General features: G+C 36.7%; 1 protein-coding gene across 2 annotated transcripts; it reads left to right on the top strand.

Moving 5' to 3' along the window:
- The first annotated feature begins 767 nt into the window (after positions 1-767).
- On the top strand, positions 768-20675 carry LOC122598925 (phosphatidylinositol 4-kinase alpha 1-like). 2 transcript variants are annotated; one of them, XM_043771398.1, is made up of 26 exons: positions 768-1816; positions 1931-2272; positions 2367-2528; positions 5102-5272; positions 5510-5668; positions 5894-6021; positions 7906-8212; positions 9418-9586; positions 9691-9908; positions 10385-10543; positions 10703-10885; positions 11562-12098; positions 12558-12917; positions 13127-13341; positions 14170-14353; positions 14534-14670; positions 14770-14923; positions 16033-16299; positions 16483-16557; positions 16654-16701; positions 16776-16948; positions 17424-17619; positions 18320-18460; positions 18692-18900; positions 19190-19351; positions 20148-20675. In XM_043771398.1, the coding sequence occupies exons 1-26, from the start codon at positions 959-961 to the stop codon at positions 20404-20406; spliced, it is 5973 nt and encodes a 1990-aa protein (XP_043627333.1). In that variant the 5' UTR covers positions 768-958; the 3' UTR covers positions 20407-20675. The 2 variants fall into 2 exon arrangements, with proteins under 2 accessions (XP_043627333.1, XP_043627332.1); XM_043771397.1 differs by having other exon boundaries at positions 16480-16557.
- The last annotated feature ends 240 nt before the right edge of the window (positions 20676-20915 follow it).

Raw genomic sequence — 20915 nt, 5'->3', positions numbered from 1 at the left:
ATTACAAGTGAAGATGATGTGTATCAATTTGTTTGTTTTTCTTAGAAGACTTTGAAGATCGATGAAAACTTTTAAACGCTGATGTCAAGGGGAGTTTGTTGGTGTATTTCCGGGTGACAATATCATTATAGAAGTTTATCTTGAGTCATTTGTATATATAATTATTAAAACGAATTGTTTTGTATGTAATAAATCAAAAACGACCAAGTCAAACGAAGAAATTGACCAATGGTCTAGGTTGGTCTAGGAAGGTCTAGGTAGACCTAGGGACCTAAGGTGGTCTAGCTAGACCTTGGCCGAATTCTTGTTTAGTATAAATAGGAGATTAAACCTTATGTTTAAGGGAATTCTCTCTAGTCTTTTGTTTACGTTTTCTCTAGTTGGGAGAGCTCGTGTCTTACTTGTAATCGTTATTATTGAAGTAATACAAGGCTCCGATTATCCCATCCATATATCGTTCATCATATATTGTTCGTGTTTAATGTATTGTTGATTGCTAGCTTTTGAGAGTTTCTGCACTCAATAGCTAGTTATCTAATCTGGTAGATCCAATGGCTAAGACGGAGGGACGGGGAAGCAATATGTGTCATTAAGGAGCTCGCGACAAAGAGGAGAAAAAACGAGAATGGACGAGCAGGGGGTGATGAAGCACTCTGCCCAAGGGTAAGTAATTGTCATTTAATTCTTAAAATCAAAATAGTTGTATTTCACACGATTACACGTTCACAAGAGGGAAAAAAAAAAAAAACAAGTTGGTTTATACATTCACAAATTACAATGCTGCAAGTGATGAACAAAATGGAAAACATCTACATTTAATTAACTTCATCAGTTCATCACATCAAATTCTGTATCTATATCTCTATATCTATATCTATCATCAAATTTCCCTCAAAATCCTCATTACTTAAAACCCTAAAAATCCACTTACTCATTCATGAACAATTAATCCCCAAAAATGGAAGCATTAACTGAACTCTGCGATCTGATCGCTCAAAACCCTAACCAATTCTCCGAAAAAATCGCTTGGATTTGTAACCGCTGTCCTCAACCCGAATCACTCCGATCCCGATCTCCTAACCCGACCCGTTCTCAACTCAATGCAGTTCTTATAACAGCTAGATTCGTATCAAAATGCAGTTACAGTAGCAGTTTCAACGATCCTCGGCCTCGGACGCTCGTGCTTGAGTTTATCAGGTCGATTCCGGCTTCGTTTGATCAGTCGTTTTGGCCGAAATCGTTTGGTATTTCTTCGTTTTATTCCGAGTTTTTTGGATATGTATGTAAAGGAAGTGAATTGTGTTTGGAATTTCAGTCTGACGTGGCAATGGTTATGGGTGATGTTGTTATATCTGCTTTTAATTATGTTAATGCTGTTAATTCGGTTACTGATGTTGCGATTTGTAAGTCGTTTTTGAATGCTGTGTGTGAGGATTTTCCGGGGGTTGTTGAATCGGATGGGAATAAGTTAGTTTCGTGTTTGCTTGATGGGATTGCGATAGAGATAGGGAGAGGGTTAGAAATTAGTTCGCCGAAAGGGATAATGATAGCGTCTAACAACTCTTCAACACAGAGTTCACCGATTAGTATGAAAAACGTTGATGGGGCGTCTAGTTCTGAAAATGGCGGTGTGGTTGCGAATGGAGGAGGGGTTAGTTACTTTGAAGATGAGTTGGTGGAGAATCTTGAGAAGCAAGAGATTGCGTTTAAGTTAATAGGACATGTTCTTGAGAAAACGAAGATAGAGCTGAAGCTTATGGAACGAGTAGATGTTATTACGAAGGATCAACTTAAATCCATTTCTGCTTTTTTGAAGGTAACTTGTTATGATATGTTTTGAGGTTTGACATATTGGAAATGAGTGTGGTAATGTGGAGATAGCGTATGAGTGTTTTTGTTTTTATAATTTTTTGTTTTGTTTGTTGGGCAGATAAGGAAGCGCGATTGGAGGGAGCAGGGGTCATTATTAAAAACTAGAATTAGTACCAAACTTTCTGTTTACAAAGCGGCGGTTAGGTTAAAAGTAGCGAGTCTTGCATGTCTTGATTCAGATGGTAAGTCGTCGAAAGAAGTGTTGTATAAAGCTCTGGCATTGTTGGTAGAAGCTTCTGTAGCTTGTGTATATTCAGTTTGGAGAAAGCTGCGGATCTGTGAAGATCTTTTTGGTTCGTTACTTGATGGTATCTCTAAAATTGCTGTTACTCGTGGAGGTGATTTGCTTCCGGTTCTGTTTATACGGTTCAAACGGCTTGTGCTTGCTACATGTGCACAAGTATGCATCATTTTCCTGAACTCTGGTTGACTCCTGAGTCATAGTTTAGCTATTTCTCGTGACTTGTTTAAATGACTTAGGATTCACTTTCTAGGCTGATACATGGGCAAGCAGCCAGGGAGCTATGTTTGACAGCGTCTTGAAGGCAAGCTGTGAGATTATAGAATATGGATGGACTAAGGACCGAGCTGCAGTGGATTCATTTATTAAGGGGTTGGCTTCATATATTCGTGAACGTAATGACTATGAGGAAGAGGTTGGTTATATTCTTTCTCGTGCTTTTAAGTTCTAATTGTGCATGCTGTAGTTGTGTTTGCTTCATATTAGCATATGATAGAAATTGCTTCTTATTTGGAGGTTGGTTTATATTAATACTTTGAACACCAGTCTGTGTGTGTGTGTTTATATATACACAAACATCAGATCAACTCCATTTAGATCTTAACATGTGCAAATAGTTTGGGAGGCCATGTTACACCAATAGATACTTCAAGTCTTCAATCTTTTTAGCATTTAGCTCAATTAGTAGTCTGGACTTAATCAGTTGACTGTAATGCAAATCTTGCAAGTCTCAAGTGTCTAGATTATATATACGGAAAGAAAATGAAAGTACTATCTAGATTATATTTACACTTATAAGTTCATATGTGCTTAACCCCCACCTCCCACCCACCCACACACATACACACACGAACGATTATCTACAATGTGTGGCATCCACCCTTTAGACATCCTCTTCTGATTGTTAGATCTTTCACCGATTAGAGACTCAACACCATTACACCAACCATCTTAAGAATTACAGATATATCGAGTAAAGATAAATAAATCAACTGATAAATCTCTAACACATTCGACGTAAAGTTAAAGTTTGCCTCCCTACTGCTTCGCTACAATCAAGTGACCAACTGTTTAACCAAAATTTTGTAAAACATTTTTAATTGACCGGGTTTTGCTAAAAAGATTGTTTTTCTCTTTATGATAGTTCGGTTCAGGGCTGAAATCAATGTAGAAAAACAGGCTGAAAATGCACGCCTTTTATATTTACCTATTAGTCTGTGCTTTCATTGAAGGTGATCTATCTTTACGAATAAAAGAAGTCAGTAATAAGATTATAGTCTTTATTATTACTCATTGAAGTCAGATAATTCCTTATGGTCACATAGTTGATAAGAAAATATATTGACAATGCTTTTATTATAAAGGGGCATTCCAGGCCAATTTGTGAACACTAGAAATGGCTCCATTTGGGTTGAACTTTATTGACAAGGGCTCAGCATCTTAGATGGTTAATACTGAAAAACTAGCTAGAAAGGAAACTGGTCAAATGGTATAAAAGTCGCCAAACATATAGTTAGCCAGTTAGGTGGCTACAACCTTGTAAATTGAACTGTTAAAAAATTGGCTAATTAGTACTCCATATTAAAAATCAATTGTTGTGATAAAATCTAGGCATTCTTCAAAAAGTAGTATTTGTTAATAATACTCATAGAGGGCCATATAGCTGTTCTTATATTGAGGCATATGAATCTGATTGAGATCTTGTATGAATATACTTGTGCTGAAAGTTTGTTGATAGGGTACTAGATGCCTAGACCATACACATACAGTCTTTTTTAGGTTAAAGTCTTCTCATTATGTTTTCTCTATAGCTAGTTCTAAGGTGGTGTTTGGTATTTGATATGGAATTACTACGGGTGTGGGTTTTAAGTAGGAATGGCCATGGGTTTTTAAACCCAAAACCCTTGGATGGATTCACAACATGTCCAAACTAAAGGGTTTGATTCCCACTTTATGATTCCAAAGTCATTAACTAAATATGTTAATGGGGAAAATTTCTTTCAATCCGAAACGCATAAACCAACCAACAAAGAGTGGGGAAGGGACTGGCGGACTGCTTATGTTTCTACTAAGTTTTGAATGAAGAATGACTTTTTGATGAGTGTTCCTAGCGAACTTCTCTAATGACAAATTAATCAAGATGTATTGATAGTTGATATAATAATAGTTTGGATACAGTCCTTAAATTGTGGCACTTGTTACTAGTAGTTTAGCGCTTCCATCTTACAAATTGCGTCTGAAAATTGTGTTCTTTTCAGGGCTTTTTTTTCAACATTATGACCTTATTAGTGAAATTCTGTTCTTGTTGCCATCAATGGATAACTGATGAATGATCTCTTAGATAATTTTTGTTTGAAAATTGTTAATGAACTCCACTTCTAAATAACTGTTACTTTTACATTATATCTGCATTGTCTTACAAAGTGTATAACTTAGAAATTATCAAAATTCGACATTCATCAGTTTAATTTTTATGGAAAAGTAAGATGAAATATTGGAGGATCATAATTGGGAAAAACCGGGCTGCAAATGGTAAAACACCATGCAAGTGATACACGAGTTAAGTCACTGGCTTATTAATTAAGTCGCAAAAGGTCATATTGGGCTAACCCCAATAGGTTACTCGGCTCATTAACGGCATCATATTGTAATCCAACAGCTCCTTTTGCATAGTAAAAGGACCTTATGACAAAAGGGTTACTTGTAAATATTCATTTGCAACTCAAGTACTCAACACCTTGAGGATTAGCTTCTGATGTGAAAGTGTCATTCCTATAGTTCATCTATTTTGCTCTTTGCTGCGTTAATAACCCTTTTCTCTGCTTTTAGTAAAATTGTCATTACCTGTTGGAAATTCTTGACATTATAACTTTCGAAAGATGACTTATATAGGGCTCATTTTGTTTATTATCATTTTCTTTACTATGGCATGGAAATCCTATATGTTTATGATAATAAGAGGTTTATGATCGCGATACATTACCTCAGGATGCTAAAGAGAAGCAGGCGGTTCCCATCATACAACCCAATGTCATCTGGTTGCTTGCAGAGCTTAATGTACAAATTAAGAAAGCTGAAGTGGTTGACACTATATTACCACTATTCATTGAATGTTTGGAGGAGGGTGATGCTTCAACACCTGGCTTATTGCGTCTCCGAGTATGATGCTTATCTTAAATCATGCTTTAATATGGTTATAAGTTTTATTTAGTATCTCATTTTGTTATTGAGATTGGTATCAAAGACGTTAGTAATTAATTGTGATATAATTTTTACTTTACCCAAAAATTTTTTTTAGCTTTACCGATTGAATCTATTGCTTCTGTGAAACTTCAATGCTTGCTGAATTGTTTATATATAGGCATTCTCAAACTTTTTTTTGTTGAGACACTGCAGCTTCTTGATGCTGTTTCTCGCATCGCGAGTTTAGGTTTTGAGAAGTCTTATCGCGAAGCTGTTGTGCTAATGATACGAAGCTACTTAAGTAAACTCTCCAGCATTGGATCTGCAGAGAGCAAGACCTTGCCAGCAGAGGCCAATACTGAACGTGTTGAGGTAAACTATATCCTTGTCGCTACTGGACTCTTATTGCATCCGTGACTCTCAGTTGGCTTTAGATACATAATACATATATTTGGCGACTTTAATAATTGGAAGAAATGTGTTTCACGCTTTCACTGTTTTGAAACTGTTCTACATGAATTTACTTGCATTCATCTTCAGTGTGACCTTTATAAAATAATTATACTTTAGATGCTCACTGGTTCAATTACATTCAAGACTCTTCCTGCAGGATTCCAATCCATAGCTAGAGGCCTTACAAACGCAAAACTTCGAGTGGACTTTCGTCATCGCCTTTTATCTTTATGCTCAGATGTAGGTTTGGCTGCCGAGTCCAAAAGTGGAAGGTGAAAGTTATGTTTTGTAGTACTTTATAATAATAATGCAAAACATTTGTATTTCAATCCATGTTGCCTTTCATACAATCTTTAAATTACTGGATCACACCAATTAAGTTATTTGAAATTTTAAGTTACAAATAAAGTCCAATAATGCATTGAGCACGTGTAGTTAGGATGCTGATATTTTGTGTGGAAACAACACTAGCATGCTTGCCATCAGGAAGAATTGGATTACAGGCCCATATATTAGCTATATGTTAAAGTGTTATAGGGGTCGAAGTGGATTACAGTCCCATATATTAGCTATATGTTAAAGTGTTATAGGGGTCGAAGAGTATGTTATGTGACAATTAGTTTGTCTGAAAAATGATTTCAGTCTGGGTTAATGCGTTGGTGAGTGGAGAATCAATGTATCTAACCGGAAGTTCCAATTGAGTCGCTCTAATTTTTTTTTAATCATCATAAGTAAGATTATTATACTCCTGTTTTCTAGTTTTACATGTTAAACTCAATTATTTAAATGAACATTTTTCATAAAGTACATTGATCTCAAGTGTCTTGACCTGTCAATAGAGGTATAAAAAATGTAAGCATTATATTCGTATCACCCCTCTTACATATTTGACATTTACACCATATATTCCTTATCACCTAAAATACCTACAATACCTCTTACGTCAATTACTTCTATATCAATTACCTACCTACTTGGCGTTACCACGACTAGAGGTGCAAATACCAGTTAACCGGTTCCGGTTATTTTTTTTAGTAACCGATTCCGGTTATTTTAAAAAAAAAAAAACCGATTACGGTTAACCAGTAACGGTTAATAACCGGTTTGGGTTTTAAAAAACTATAACCAGTGTAATCGGTTTCGGTTAATAATAACCGGTTAACCTAATAGGTTATTTTTTTAACCGCCCACTATCAATAATATATAAGCCAAAAGGGGTTTTCTTTTTCAACATAAAACAAGTTGTTCCGTCCGGATCTACCCACAAACACCACTGATAACACCACTTATCTTCATCATCATCTACCCCTCATGGCCGCCACATATATCGATGTATATATATATGACTGGGCGGTTAGTGGAACACACATACACACACAGGCACACGGCCACACAGTACGTAATATTTTTGATGATCTTGAAGAGGTGATTCAGTGGAGGATCTTGAAGAGGTGATCAGTTGGTTCTTTCTCCGGTCTCTGATGCTTTTTTCTTTCTTTCTAGATGTATGTGACTTCATTTTTCTTTTTATATCTCGATGTATATATATATATGTATGTATCACCCAGTAAGTGGTGAGTGGTAAGTATAAAATAGAAAACAATCCCAATTATATATAATTAATCGATTAACCGGTTAAAACTAAAAATAAAAACCGATTATTGGTTAACCGATTAGGAATCGGTTTTTGGTTTTTAAAGTGCAAATCGAATTCTAACCTATAATCGGTATGTACTGTATCGGTTACTAACCGGTTACGATTATAGGTTAACTTTCGAATCGGTTCGGTTAACCGGTTTTTTTGTGCATCTCTTGCCACGACCACCAGTCGTCGGCACCACCACACTGTCGTTGCCTCGTTGTACGGCTACCCCTACTTTCAAAATCTTAATTTTAAGACATTTTAAAACTAAAATAGTTTATTTGTAACTATAGATATAGATAGATTTTATACAGTATCTAGTATTACTTAATTAAGGTTTAAACATTTACAAGTAGCTTAGTATATACTGTACTTTGAAAGTAGAGTGACTTGATTAGAATTTTTTCCTGAAGTACAATGACTCTCTAGTGCTTTAACTCTAAAATATTATATGCAAATGATCTGAAATATGTTTTATTCAGTTATCCTTATGCATTTTTCTTCTTTTTTACAGCAGCGGGGCTGATTTTCTTGGGCCTCTACTTCCTGCTGTTGCTGAAATATGTTCTGATTTTGACCCAACAGTGGATGTTGAACCTTCACTGCTGAAGCTATTTCGTAATCTATGGTTCTACATTGCTTTATTTGGCCTGGCACCTCCTGTGCTGAAATCTCCGGTCTCGATGAAGCCAAATTCTACAACCCTGAACAGTGGAGGAAACACAAGTGCGGTTTCCCTTCAAGCTGTAGGTGGACCCTACATGTGGAATTCTCAGTGGTCTTCTGCTGTTCAGCGCATATCGCAAGGGACTCCACCCCTTGTATGTTGATTGACTTTAATCTTTATATATGATCATCACTTGTTTTCATTTAGTACCAAGTTAGGGTGGCGGTTCTTAATTACTTGAATGGTTAATTTATACTTTGGAATGATTTACCTTTTACTAGTACTTGAGGATATATACTAGATGTGGCTATGTCGAGTTGTCAACCCAATCACTTATGGTGAGCCAATTTGGGATTGTTTTCTCATCTCAAATGGGTCAAATCATCGATACCTAGTTGTTAGGAGATTGTGTTAAGCGGGTTGAAAGTTATCCAAAGTCTATTTTTAGTGTATATCGTCTTTGGTCAGATGTTTATATTGTTACAATAATACTTTTTTTTTTTCTAATTTTAAGAGTTAACAAATTAATTATTTATAATGTTATCTTAAATGGACAAAGAAGGCTTTTGGGTCAACCAAATTTGACAGTCATTTTGGCTTATACTAAAAAAAGGCCGTTTTGACACATTACTCCACCCACCTGAACCATCCATCTTGCCGCCTTTTATATATACGAGAGAAAATACCCGCGCATTGCAGCGGTGAGATGGTGGAGGTGATAGGTCATAAAGTGTGACAGGTCATAGGAGGTGATAGGTCATAGAGTGTGATAGCCAAATGCCTTAGCCGTATGGACTCCTCCCTTGGATTTAAAAATTCGTCGAAAGTATATCGAATGACATCTCTAATGAAAGAGCATGAAATTTTAAGAACACCCATCTAATTTTTATAAATGTATCGATGTACGTTTTTTGAGATAAAAGATTTTGAATGAATTAAAGGAATAAAATGATTTATGGAAGAGAGAGAAAAATGAGTGGTTGAGATTTGAGGAGAGAGAAAAATGAGTGGTTGAGATTTGAGGAGAGAGAGATAATGAGTGGTTGAGATTTGAGGAGAGAGAGAAAAATGAGTGGTTGAGATTTCTTCTAATGGTATTATAAAAGAAGAGGGGTATTTTAGGCATTTCAATTCCTTAATTGAGAATTGAAAAAAAGGGTTCCTCTATTATATAGTAGTATACTATTATAGATATAGATTGTCAACCTATCGTTTATTTGATATTAGTGTTTCACCAAGTTTTTGAATTGGTTTTGAAGCTGCTGTACATGATTCTGAATGTCTGTAATTCGAGGTATTACTTAATCTTGTAATAACTCCAGAAGCATGAATCTTGCTCTTTTGTTTCATTTTTAACAGGTTGTCAGCTCCGTAAAATGGCTAGAGGATGAGTTAGAACTTAATGCCCTTCATAACCCTGGTAGTCGGAGAGGAAGTGGAAATGAGAGAGTTGCTTTAAGCCAAAGGACGGCCCTTTCTGCATCATTGGGAGGACGTGTTGAGGTTGGAGCAATGAGCACGATTTCAGGTATAAAGCATATGGAAAATGTCTGGGTTTGTTGTGCTAATTGGCTGTTTGGCTTGCTTTAAACTTGTCGAAAGATTGTTCAGTTTATTTCTGAAAATTTGCAGGGGTGAAGGCAACTTATCTTCTTGCAGTTGCATTTTTGGAAATTATTAGATTCAGCAGCAATGGTGGCATCCTTAATTGTGGTCCCAGTTCTACTGCATCTAGGAGTGCGTTCAGCTGTGTTTTTGAGTATCTCAAAAGCCCAAATCTTACTCCGGCTGTCTCTCAATGCTTAATGGCTATTGTTCATCGCGCTTTCGAGTCAGCATTATCATGGCTGGTAATCTTTCTTCTATATGCTGCTTATGGCCAATTGTGTATTCGCATTGGATTAAGATTCACCCATGGAATTGATTGTTGTGACAAAGTATTTTGCTGATGCGGAAATATTATGCTTCTGATAGGTGTGAGACCAATGTTTTGGCATATGTACTTTCATTGGTATAAAAACTTTAGGTATTGTTTCAAAATGTTAAATTCTCCATTTTTGTCTCCTGACATGATGGTCTTTTTGCCATCATAGGATAGTTTTTTGTGTAGAGCAACATTTATAGTGTTTCCTCTATTGATTATATTTGGCTAATGTGATGCCTTTTAGATGATTAACAATACCATCAAGTTTCTCTGCGGCTCTTATTGTCTTCATGGCAATCCATTTCCAGAGCCCGCTTTCATGTATTTTTATCATGGATGATGATTGTATATAGATACGTTGTTTATGCGAAAATATTCAAGTGAATGTCGTAATGGATGCAGGAGGCTCGAATATGTGAGACAGGTGATGCCGCAGAGGCCAGAGAGTCGACTCTGACGGTCCATGCTTGTTTCTTCATAAAAAGTTTGTCCGCGAGAGAAGATCATATTCGTGATTTATCAGTAAATCTGTTGTCTCAATTGAGAGATCGATTTCCACAGGTATAACACATTCTTATCCATTCTTCATATGATTGTAGGAATCAAAATATTGAATTTAACAAAATGAAAGCTTTGGTACATTGAGTCACGAAATTCTTCTAATTCGGGTCTCTTATTGTATAACTTTTCATGCAAACTTTCATGTGTTCTTGCTATCAGATCTTGTGGAAATCTTCTTGTCTGGATTCTCTTCTCTTCTCAGTGAACAATAACCCGCCTTCAGCTCTTGTCAATGATCCTGCTTTGATAACTTCTGTTCGCTCATTGTACCAAAAGGTCGTGCGGGAGTGGATTATCGTTTCACTATCATATGCTCCATGCACCAGCCAGGGTCTTCTACAGGTTTGTGTAACTCATGTTGGGCAATTATCTTAATAACAAATGAACTTTGCAATATGGTTGCAGGCACAATCTTTGCATGTAGTATGTGTTGCAGTGCTTGATTCTACTTCTAGTTCTAAATGTTTTGTTATTTGTATTTACTGCTTTCATTGCATCTACTGTATGATGGATATGGATATAATTTGATTTTTCTTTTTTGGACAGTGCATCATTTACATTTTTGGTTGTTATATCTACTATATTTAGTTGTCCTTAGTGTTTACTGTAGGCATAACCTGTTGATTATCTAGTCAGTCCGTTGCTAAATGGTTAAAGCACCCAACTCATAATTGGCGATTTGTAGGTTCAATGTTTTTTTTTATTTTACGAATGAAAGCACTCAGAATGGTGAAATTTCTTTTTCAACCTTTAAATTTCAGTATCTGCTATATGGCCAAGTTGTGTCACTGTGTAATTGTAAGATGAATTGGTTATATATCCCTAATATAATAGTTTTCAACTTAATCAATAGGAGCAATGTGAAGCATTATTAACATTTATGATCCATTATAGTGTTTTAATTCATATTGAATTTTTACTCTTTAGTATGGGTTCACCGTACACATCGAATGTCGAGGCTTGCAACATGTTTGATTTACCTTTATTGCTGGTTGACTTACTTTGATGTTGACGCCAGGAGCAACTTTGTAAAGCAAACACATGGCAAAAAGCACAGCCAACGACAGATGTTGTTTCTCTTTTATCTGAGATACGCATAGGTACCGGTAAAATTGATTGCTGGACAGGCACAAAAACTGCCAACATCCCCGCAGTAATGGCATCTGCAGCCGCTGCATCAGGTGGAAATCTGAAGTTATTGGAGTCATTCAACATTGAAGTTCTCAGCACTGCTATTGTCAGTGCCACAGTCAAGTGTAATCATGCAGGAGAAATTGCTGGCATGACAAGATTGTATGAAAACATGGAAAGTGCAGATGATGACTCTGAAGTTGCTACATCAGCTCCTGGCCCCGCTGGTCTTTCAAGGCTGATATCTGGATCTTTTCCTCAAGCACCCCGACCCAAAAAGCAATCCTTTAGTGAGATACTACTTAATAAGTTTGTGCGTCTTCTCCAAAAGTTTGTTTCTGCTGCAGAGAAGGGGGCGAATGTTGATAAGTCGTCATTTCGTGAGACCTGTTCTCAGGCCACTGCCCTACTTCTTTCACATCTGGTAAACATTAAGTTACTTGGTTGCAATATTTATCCCTTTACTTTTGAGACTGTTGATTTGGGTTATGGTCCGTTCCTAATTGGTCAAAACAATGTTTGTGGGGCCATCCAACCCGACCTACCTGTTTTGACCTGCCTCACCACCAAGGTGGCCAAGTGGTTAGGTGTCCTGTTTCTTCAGGAGAGGTCTCAGGTTCAAAAGTTTTCTTGGTACACATCTCGGTGGTGGTCAGGGAAATGGTAAGGAATAGCTACAGAGATAACCCAGATAGGCCGTGTATATCTGTCAAAATGACTCGCCATCCACGGCTGAACTGGGAAAACCACCTCCATTCATCCGTTTAAAACAACCGATCACTTCCCACCGCCTCAACTGGAATCTACCTATTTCTATTTTATTTTTTTGAACAAAATCTATTTCTAATATTTGCTAAATAGTTTTTGGATGATATATCTTTAGGCTTCGGATAAAAAGCCTAGTGCAGAAAGCTTCTCACAGCTCTTGAGACTTCTTTGCTGGTGTCCAGCTTATATTTCTACACCTGATGCTATGGAGACTGGTGTATTCATTTGGACATGGTTAGTTTCTGCTGCTCCTCAGTTGGGCTCAGTAGTTCTTGCAGAGCTTGTTGATGCATGGTTATGGACCATTGATACCAAGCGTGGACTCTTTGCATCTGAAGTGAGGTTCTTTGGACCAGCTGCTAAATTAAGGCCTCAGCTTGCACCAGGTGAGCCAGAAGTGCCACCCGAAAAGGACCCAGTTCAGGAGATTCTAGCACATAGGCTATGGCTTGGATTTTTCATCGATCGTTTTGAGGTGAGTTTTTTTACACCACCTTGATGTTACATAAACTGTAGTTGGGATACGCGTAGGTTTATCTGTACTGAGTATGTTTTGTTGGTTATTAGTTACTTGGTTTTACTAGTTTTTGTTGATAAAGAAATTTATCGGAATTCCCGTCCTCCTTCCGTAATTGCAGTTCATTTCTTTTTTTTTTTATCCCCTGACTGGTGCCGATTTTACAGGTAGTTAGACACAACAGTGTTGAACAACTTTTGCTTCTTGGCAGAATGTTGCAGGGGACTACAAAATTTCCCTGGAGATTTTCACGCCATCCAGCTGCCATCGGTACATTTTTCACGGTCATGCTTCTTGGACTTAAATTGTGCTCATGCCAATATCAGGGTAACCTGCACAAGTTTAAACTAGGACTTCAGCTGTTAGAAGACAGGATTTATAGGTATAACCTATTAACCTCGAATCTGATTTTTCTCTATTTTATATTAAAGGATTTTTTTATATTAATTTAGACCATCTTCAGTACTTTTATATCTGTTACTTTTTGTTATTTGGTTATCCCCATTTATCATTTGGTATACATCTACTCACCATAAGGTCAAACAAACAACTTACAAACCTTTTGAATCACAAGAGTTAATTTGTGTCAGTTATGGATCTTGTATTTGACAATTTTGGATGTTCAGTCATATTTGACATTTTGGGTATCATGTTGTATGCTACTTTTTTATTGTCAGTTTTGCAGTCAACACTTTCTTGCCTTTTCTTTACTGCATTAGCATCAACACTAGGTAATTTTAATTGGATATATAATTTCTTTATTCAGATTTACTATTTCAAACACACTAACAGTTGCAAGGGAGTGTATGCACTAATGGTTATGGATACCAATGGGTTAAAACCCCAGTGGTACCGTACCCTAAAAATGGGGGCTTGAGGGCTATGCGGCCCGGGTTTGAATCTCGTCCCAAACCAAGTCTTCAGGGGTTTTCACCGGGGCATGCGTATATGCGATAAACGCGCTGGGTACCTATAGGTACATGGCTCCAGAGGGTGGCCACCCACTTACCCCTTTTTTTTCTTTTCTAATGGTTATGGAATTCCATAAGCACTAGTTGAAATAATGTTACTTTGACCAAGTGGGTTTTGACAATGCTCTTCCAGCCACTGCTCTATCTTATTCACACTTTCTCATTACTTCTGTGGATATTTTTTTATGGTTGAACTTTGAGGATTTTCTATGGAAAACTGAAACTGATTATGACTGCAGGGCTTCTTTAGGCTGGTTTTGCCATCAACCTGAGTGGTACGAGACAAATAACGGGAACTTTGCACAAAGCGAGGCTCAATCTGTTCATGCTTTTGTTCATTTTCTGTTAAATCAGCGAATGGATGTTTCTCAAAATGATTCAAAAGGACATGGCCAGGAAAATGGGAACTCATTGCTGAATTTGGTAAGATAGTCTGTGTTGTGTAGTCACTTGTCTTCTTTCAACACCACAGGCTGCGGCTTCTTCTTTTTTTTTTTTTTTTTTTTTTTTTTTTTTTCTTTTGGTTTTTGTCTTGCTTAATTTCTCTTGCTGTTACTAAATCCTGATTGTTGTGGTCTTCTCTTTTTCTATTGTCAACTTCAGAAGGATTCGTATCACCCAGTTTGGGGATCAATGGAGAATGATACTATTTCGAGGGAGAAGAGGAAGCAGCTACTTTTAATGTTATGCCAACATGAAGCAGAAAGGCTTGATGTTTGGGCACAACCTCTTGGCTCCAAGTATGTATATGAGCTTCTCTTTTCTTTCATGTGAATGTTTTGATTTTTCATTTGCAATGACTATAACCAAACTTACAGCCATTTTTAACTTACTCTCAGAGATAGCACATCTTCTAGGCTTAAAATTAACTCGGAGAAATGGACAGAATTCGCAAGAACTGCCTTTGCCGTGGATCCTCGGATTGCTTTTTCTTTGGGTGCTAGATTTCCTACAAATTTATCTCTTAAGTCTGAACTCATTCAGTTGGTTCAGGTAGCTATTATGACAACTTTGAGCTTTTTTTGTTAAATGAAAAACTTGGCTGTTGACGAGTAGTTAATAGGTTGTGGGATGAGACTAGGAGAGTTACTTTGACATAAAGTTTTCTCTAGAAGTATTTAGATACCATCTGGTGTAGTTGATAGTTTTGGGGATGCTGATTTGGTTGAGTAGTTAATAATTTGTGGGATGGTGTTTTCCTTTTACGCGCATGTTTATGCATGGTGTAACTGTTGTAAGTATGAAATTTTTTAGCAAGGTATTCCCTCCATCCCATGAAAACTGCAACAATGTTTTTTTGTTCCTATCACATAAAATGGATGATATGTGTCAAGCTTTTGCCAGTTTTTCATTGTTTCAAGGTTTTATAAACATTTGACAAATGGTTAATCACATTCATTAAACCATGCCTGATCAATGTTGTACTTTTCATGGGTTGGAGGATATCCCATTTTGGCACATTTTTGGGGTCAGTCGATGTTTGTAGTGTCGCACTTCTATGAAGATACAACTAGAAGTATCCTTGTGTCTACATGTATCTTGAATTTTGGCGTGTCTTGAGATTGGACTTGCGATAGAAGTGAACCCCGGTCAATTACAATATTTAGGGTTTACAAATGAGTAATCTATTCTCTATCTATAGGGGATTAACCAATATTAATAAAGCAATATTTACTGAGATGATTGTCATCATTATTTGGGTTTTGGTAGACAATTGGCCTCTTGAAACACTGGCAATCAGTTGTATTGTTTGGTCTTATCACCATGATAGAATTTGGTGTATCTAATTGAAATAGAAATGCAATTAAAGTTTTGTTGGAACTTTTAATTACTATAGGATGATAATACACATTTTTTTGGGAGTTGGGATTTACCTCTTTTCTGTTTACATTGCTCAACCTATTAAGATTTTGGATACACAGATTTTTCCATTAGTTATACTGTTTGTTAATTACCAGCTTTTATATTTATCCTTGTGCTATGTATGCTAAAAAGTTTGTGATTAGTAGATTCTATTATATCTTAAAGGTGGGTGTTGTGGGCTGAGAGGCCCATGTATGCTTTATAGTAAGTTCTTTAAACGAATTCTTTATATGCTGCAGTCGCATATATTGGAGATTCGTACCATACCCGAGGCTTTACCATACTTTGTGACTCCTAAGGCAGTAGATGAAGATTCTCCACTTCTGCAGCAATTAACACACTGGGCTGCATGTTCAATTACACAGGCATTGGAGTACTTCACTCCTGCATATAAAGGTCACTCACGTGTTATGGCTTATATTCTGAGGGTATTGGAGTCCTATCCTCCGTCACGTGTTACCTTTTTCATGCCCCAGCTAATCCAAGCGTTAAGATATGACGATGAGGTTGGTTTTATCTTATATATAGCTCTAGTAAGATTTTCAGTTGTATCGATCTTGCAGTACCCCCGCCAAATCAAATCTAGTTTTTATAGACTGAAGATTGGAAGATTAGTTTCTCATCTTACTGAATTGCTATAGTTTCTCTCGTGTATCCTTCTAATGGACCATTACCTGAATCTGTAGAAGTTGGTTGAAGGATACCTGATTAGAGCTGCTCAAAGGAGTGACGTGTTCTCTCATATACTCATATGGCATTTACAGGTCAGAGCATTTTGCTTCTGGCTCTTTTACTTTATGTAAGAATATAATTATATATTTCAACTTTTAGGTTATAACTGGAGTGATTATTGATGGCAGGGTGAGAACTGTGCACCAGAACAAGGGAAAGAAGCAGTGTCAGAAAAGGTACTGCCTAATTTTCATTTTATGTTCTCTATTTGGTACAGAAAACAACTAGACTGACCATTTTGTTCTTTCAGACAACAGCGTTTTTGTCTCTGCTTCCCCTTGTTAGACAACACATCATCGATGGTTTCAATCCTAAGGCTCGTGACATCTTTCGCAGAGAGTTTGCTTTCTTTGAAAAAGTTACATCAATATCAGGTGTTCTCTATCCGCTTCCAAAAGAAGAAAGACGAGATGGTATACGGAGGTATCATTCTCTTGTTTAGACCATAGTATCATTCGTTCCGCTATGCTATTTCAGTTAGGGTGTTCATGGGGAAAAACTAGACTGGACCATATCGGAACCAGAAAAATAAGATAATTGATCTACAAACCGGACTGAATTATTCCTAATATGGGCTGTAAATTTCATAGAAACTTGAGTGTTTTTTTAAATTCATATGATGATATGAACGATACTCTTTCAAGATTTAAAGCTGTTAATCGTAGAAAAATATGCAGTTTGGTTCTGGCTCAACACTGAACTGGTTCTAATTTCTGAAGATTTTCCAAACTGAGTACTGAACCGATAACTAGAATTGATATTGCCAGTACTGTTTGGATCTTCTGGTTCGTTGCTTTTGACCAATTTTTGCTTACCACTAGTTTCGGATGGCCATTGCCATATTTATCCTTGAGCAGTCAACCATCTTACGATCATTGTATACATTTTATGACTACAGAGAGTTGGAAAAGATTCAGTTGGATGGTGATGACCTTTATCTACCTACAGCTCCTAATAAGCTTGTCAAGGGTATACAGGTTAATAGTGGAATACCCTTACAATCAGCTGCAAAAGTCCCAATTATGATCACGTTTGATGTGGCTGATCGAGATGGAGATCCTAATGTTACAAAGCCTCAAGCTTGTATTTTTAAGGTAAACACTACCACTCTTGTTTTATAATAGAGCCTTGTAGATATTTTGTGAAATATATATGGCTGCAAATAGAGATGACAACTTCACCCATTATCTAGAAAACAGGTCTATTTATGCTATAATCTATCTCTAAGGGGTCAACTGTGTTGAGCTAAATAATGCGCATGGATGACGAGTTTACAGTTAAATAGATTCAAAGTGACTTCAAATGTGTATCAACCTTTTTAGTTAAGGAGGCTAGATATTTTTTGAAAGCAAAAGAGCTAAACAAAAGGAAGTAACTGATAAGAAAACTGGTTTGTCAGGTTAAATTCCTGAATTGCACTAAAGGTGTTAAAGCATGCTATATCGTTTTTAAGAGATTTAGATCGTTATTTTCAAAAATAAGATAATTACAGTGTTAGTAATGTTAAATGGAATCATATTCAGATGTGAACTTCTTCTTCTACTTTATAATCCACCAAAAACATTAGCTCATGTATTGTTCATTTGGCACAGAAATCAACTAAACTTGCACATGCGACAAACAGATCATAAACATTTTGTGTGATTTCAGCAGGCCCATACATGGCTGCACATATATGAAATATCATTTATGCAGTCTACGACCCTTTTGATATATTTGTATCTTAATTAAAAAAAAAATATCAGTGAGTATCTTCCTTCTTATCGCCTAGTTACATGAACCTCCTCGATGCAGGTTGGAGACGACTGCCGACAAGATGTGCTTGCTTTACAAGTTATTTCACTTTTAAAGGATATATTTGAAGCAGTTGGAATTGATCTTTATTTGTTTCCTTATGGAGTACTTCCAACTGACCCAGAAAGAGGAATAATTGAGGTGAGCCATCTGTCACTGACCGGGTTGACTGTTCAGTTTTTGTTGGGATATTCACTTCAAGATTTTGACTTTAGATCTCTTTTCAATATTTATATGCTTTTCAATTAGGGAAGTTCGTGTATTTAAACTAAAAGAGATCTGTATGGACTTTTTTATAATACACAAGGGGTGCAACGGTGTTTATGTACTGCAGATATCCCAATGAGTCCCATTTTATTCATGTCTCTGCAGGTTGTTCCAAATACCCGTAGTAGAAGCCAGATGGGTGAGACGACTGATGGAGGCTTATACGAAATTTTTCAACAGGACTTTGGAGCAGTTGGGTCTCCAAGTTTTGAAGCTGCCCGTCATAATTTTATTATCAGCAGTGCTGGTTATGCCGTTGCCAGCTTATTACTTCAGCCAAAGGATAGACATAACGGAAATCTTTTAATTGATAAGTAAGCTCTAAAAATCTACCTTCCATCTATCTTTCCCTAGATTACTGGCAAAATCCAAATTGTAGCAATTATGATCTTCTAGGATTTCTATTGAAGTTTTCGTTTGGAAGTCGACATTTCTTAATCATTAAAACGTAAGTATTACATTAATTTGGAAAAAGGGCTTCTGCATTTCACTTCATCTCAAATGTGGCCATATTGAGTGGGTCAGTAATACAATACTGTTATTATTTCGTAGTCTGCAGCGTGAAATAAATTGCAGTATTAATGTGAATATTTGTGAATGCAGTGCTGGCAGGCTTGTCCATATTGATTTTGGTTTCATCTTGGAAACGTCACCTGGTGGAAACATGCGCTTTGAAAGTGCTCATTTTAAGTTGAGTCATGAGATGACCCAGTTGCTAGATCCCTCTGGTGCAATGAAAAGTGAAACATGGTTTTTGTTTGTAAGGTAAGGACAACATATTGCTTTCCTGAGATATTTGATTCATGAATTGTCATGTTATTGTTTAGAATAATGAGTTCTGTGATCATCTCCAAAGCATTAATCATTAACATACTTGAAAAGGATCAAAAGTTGCTGGCTGTTACACACTAAAGCTACGTGTTTTTAGGTGTAGCCATCATTACATATGACCCCCACCTCTACCCGGGTTCCATCCAGAGTATGGTATCTTTTCATGTGTTTGTATTGAACACGATGATGACTTGTCTGAAAATCACGCTTACATATTCACCATCAAGCAAAGCTACTTTTTCGTTAATTTGTTGTCCCAGGTCTTATGTTCTCCATCCATTTGCACAATCTTTGTAATTTGTTGAGCAACCTTAAAATATGGCATTTCAGTAGAAACTTTTAGCTGATGCCTTCCAAAAAAATAAACTTTTAGGTGATCCCAAACACCGTTCTAGCCACTTGAATATCCTATCTGGTCTGGAAAATACATAGCAGGTTAAAGAGGATCAATTTTCTCATTGTTATGCTTTAATATATGAATGACCTGAACCATTTGCCTATTGCCCACCCTGGTTGAGCCCCTATCATGCTACCTCTACTACCAATTATCGAGTCTAAGATGGAAAGTTGTCCATTTCTCAAAAGTTTATTTACTGTAATTATCTTTTTAAGGCTTAATATGGCACTGCTGTATAAGTCTCAAAAGCCCCCACCACTACAACGTAAAAATTTCTGTTCTTTTTTTTTTTTTAATGATTCCTGATTTCTCTCATTAATGTGATTTTCACAGCTTGTGTGTGAAGGGATACCTTGCTGCTCGTCGGTATATGGATGGAATCATAAACACAGTATTAATGATGGTAGAAAGCGGATTACCTTGTTTTAGCAGGGGGGACCCCATTGGTAATCTAAGAAAGAGGTTTCACCCAGAGATGAGTGAGAGAGAAGCAGCAAACTTCATGATCCGTATATGTGCAGATGCATATGACAAATGGTCAACCGCCGGCTATGATCTGATTCAATATCTACAGCAGGGCATCGAAAAGTGAAACTGCGTTAGGGTGGTGAATCACGCTATGTACACTTTATTACAATTGTGTAATCTATTGTATGTTTGTATCCTAAATCTTCGAGGAATCTTTACTATTTTAAGCAGGCATGTAGAAAGAGAGGTGAAAGCTCATAATTGAGTTATTGCTGACTTGTGAAAAGTGTGAAGTAATTAAGAGAAGCATCATCTATGGTACTTTCTTACCTCAGTGTGAAGTGGAAGACTTGTCCGAACCCAAGTGTTAATTTATCTAACCATTTTTTACAAGGACGTCTCCTATATGTCTAGTCAAAATCTCAAGGGGTTTTGCCTTTTCAACCTTTCGAATGAAAGCCAAAAAATTGTATTCATGTGCAAGTTAGGAGTTAATTTACATATTTGTTTTTCATTTCCATGATAGATTGGAAACTAGACCCAAGGCGTTGACACTTTTACTGCCTTTGTATTGTCATTGTTTTGAAGATTGGCCACTTGTGCATGGTCTAAAGCATGATAGTCTCACGTAGG

The sequence above is a fragment of the Erigeron canadensis genome, chromosome 5 (genome assembly GCF_010389155.1).
Source record: "Erigeron canadensis isolate Cc75 chromosome 5, C_canadensis_v1, whole genome shotgun sequence".
NCBI classification, from domain to species: Eukaryota; Viridiplantae; Streptophyta; class Magnoliopsida; order Asterales; family Asteraceae; genus Erigeron; species Erigeron canadensis.
The sequence above is the reverse complement of the archived record's forward strand: the minus strand, read 5'-3'. Positions and strand labels throughout refer to the sequence as shown.

Bases quoted from the DNA above. Each gene is read 5' to 3' on its own strand.
- LOC122598925 (XM_043771397.1), top strand. From the start codon at position 959: ATGGAAGCATTAACTGAACTCTGCGATCTGATCGCTCAAAACCCTAAC. The intron at 10,544-10,702 runs GTATAACACATT...TCTTGCTATCAG, and splicing joins TGAGAGATCGATTTCCACAG to ATCTTGTGGAAATCTTCTTG. The intron at 14,354-14,533 runs GTAAGATAGTCT...TGTCAACTTCAG, and splicing joins GGAACTCATTGCTGAATTTG to AAGGATTCGTATCACCCAGT.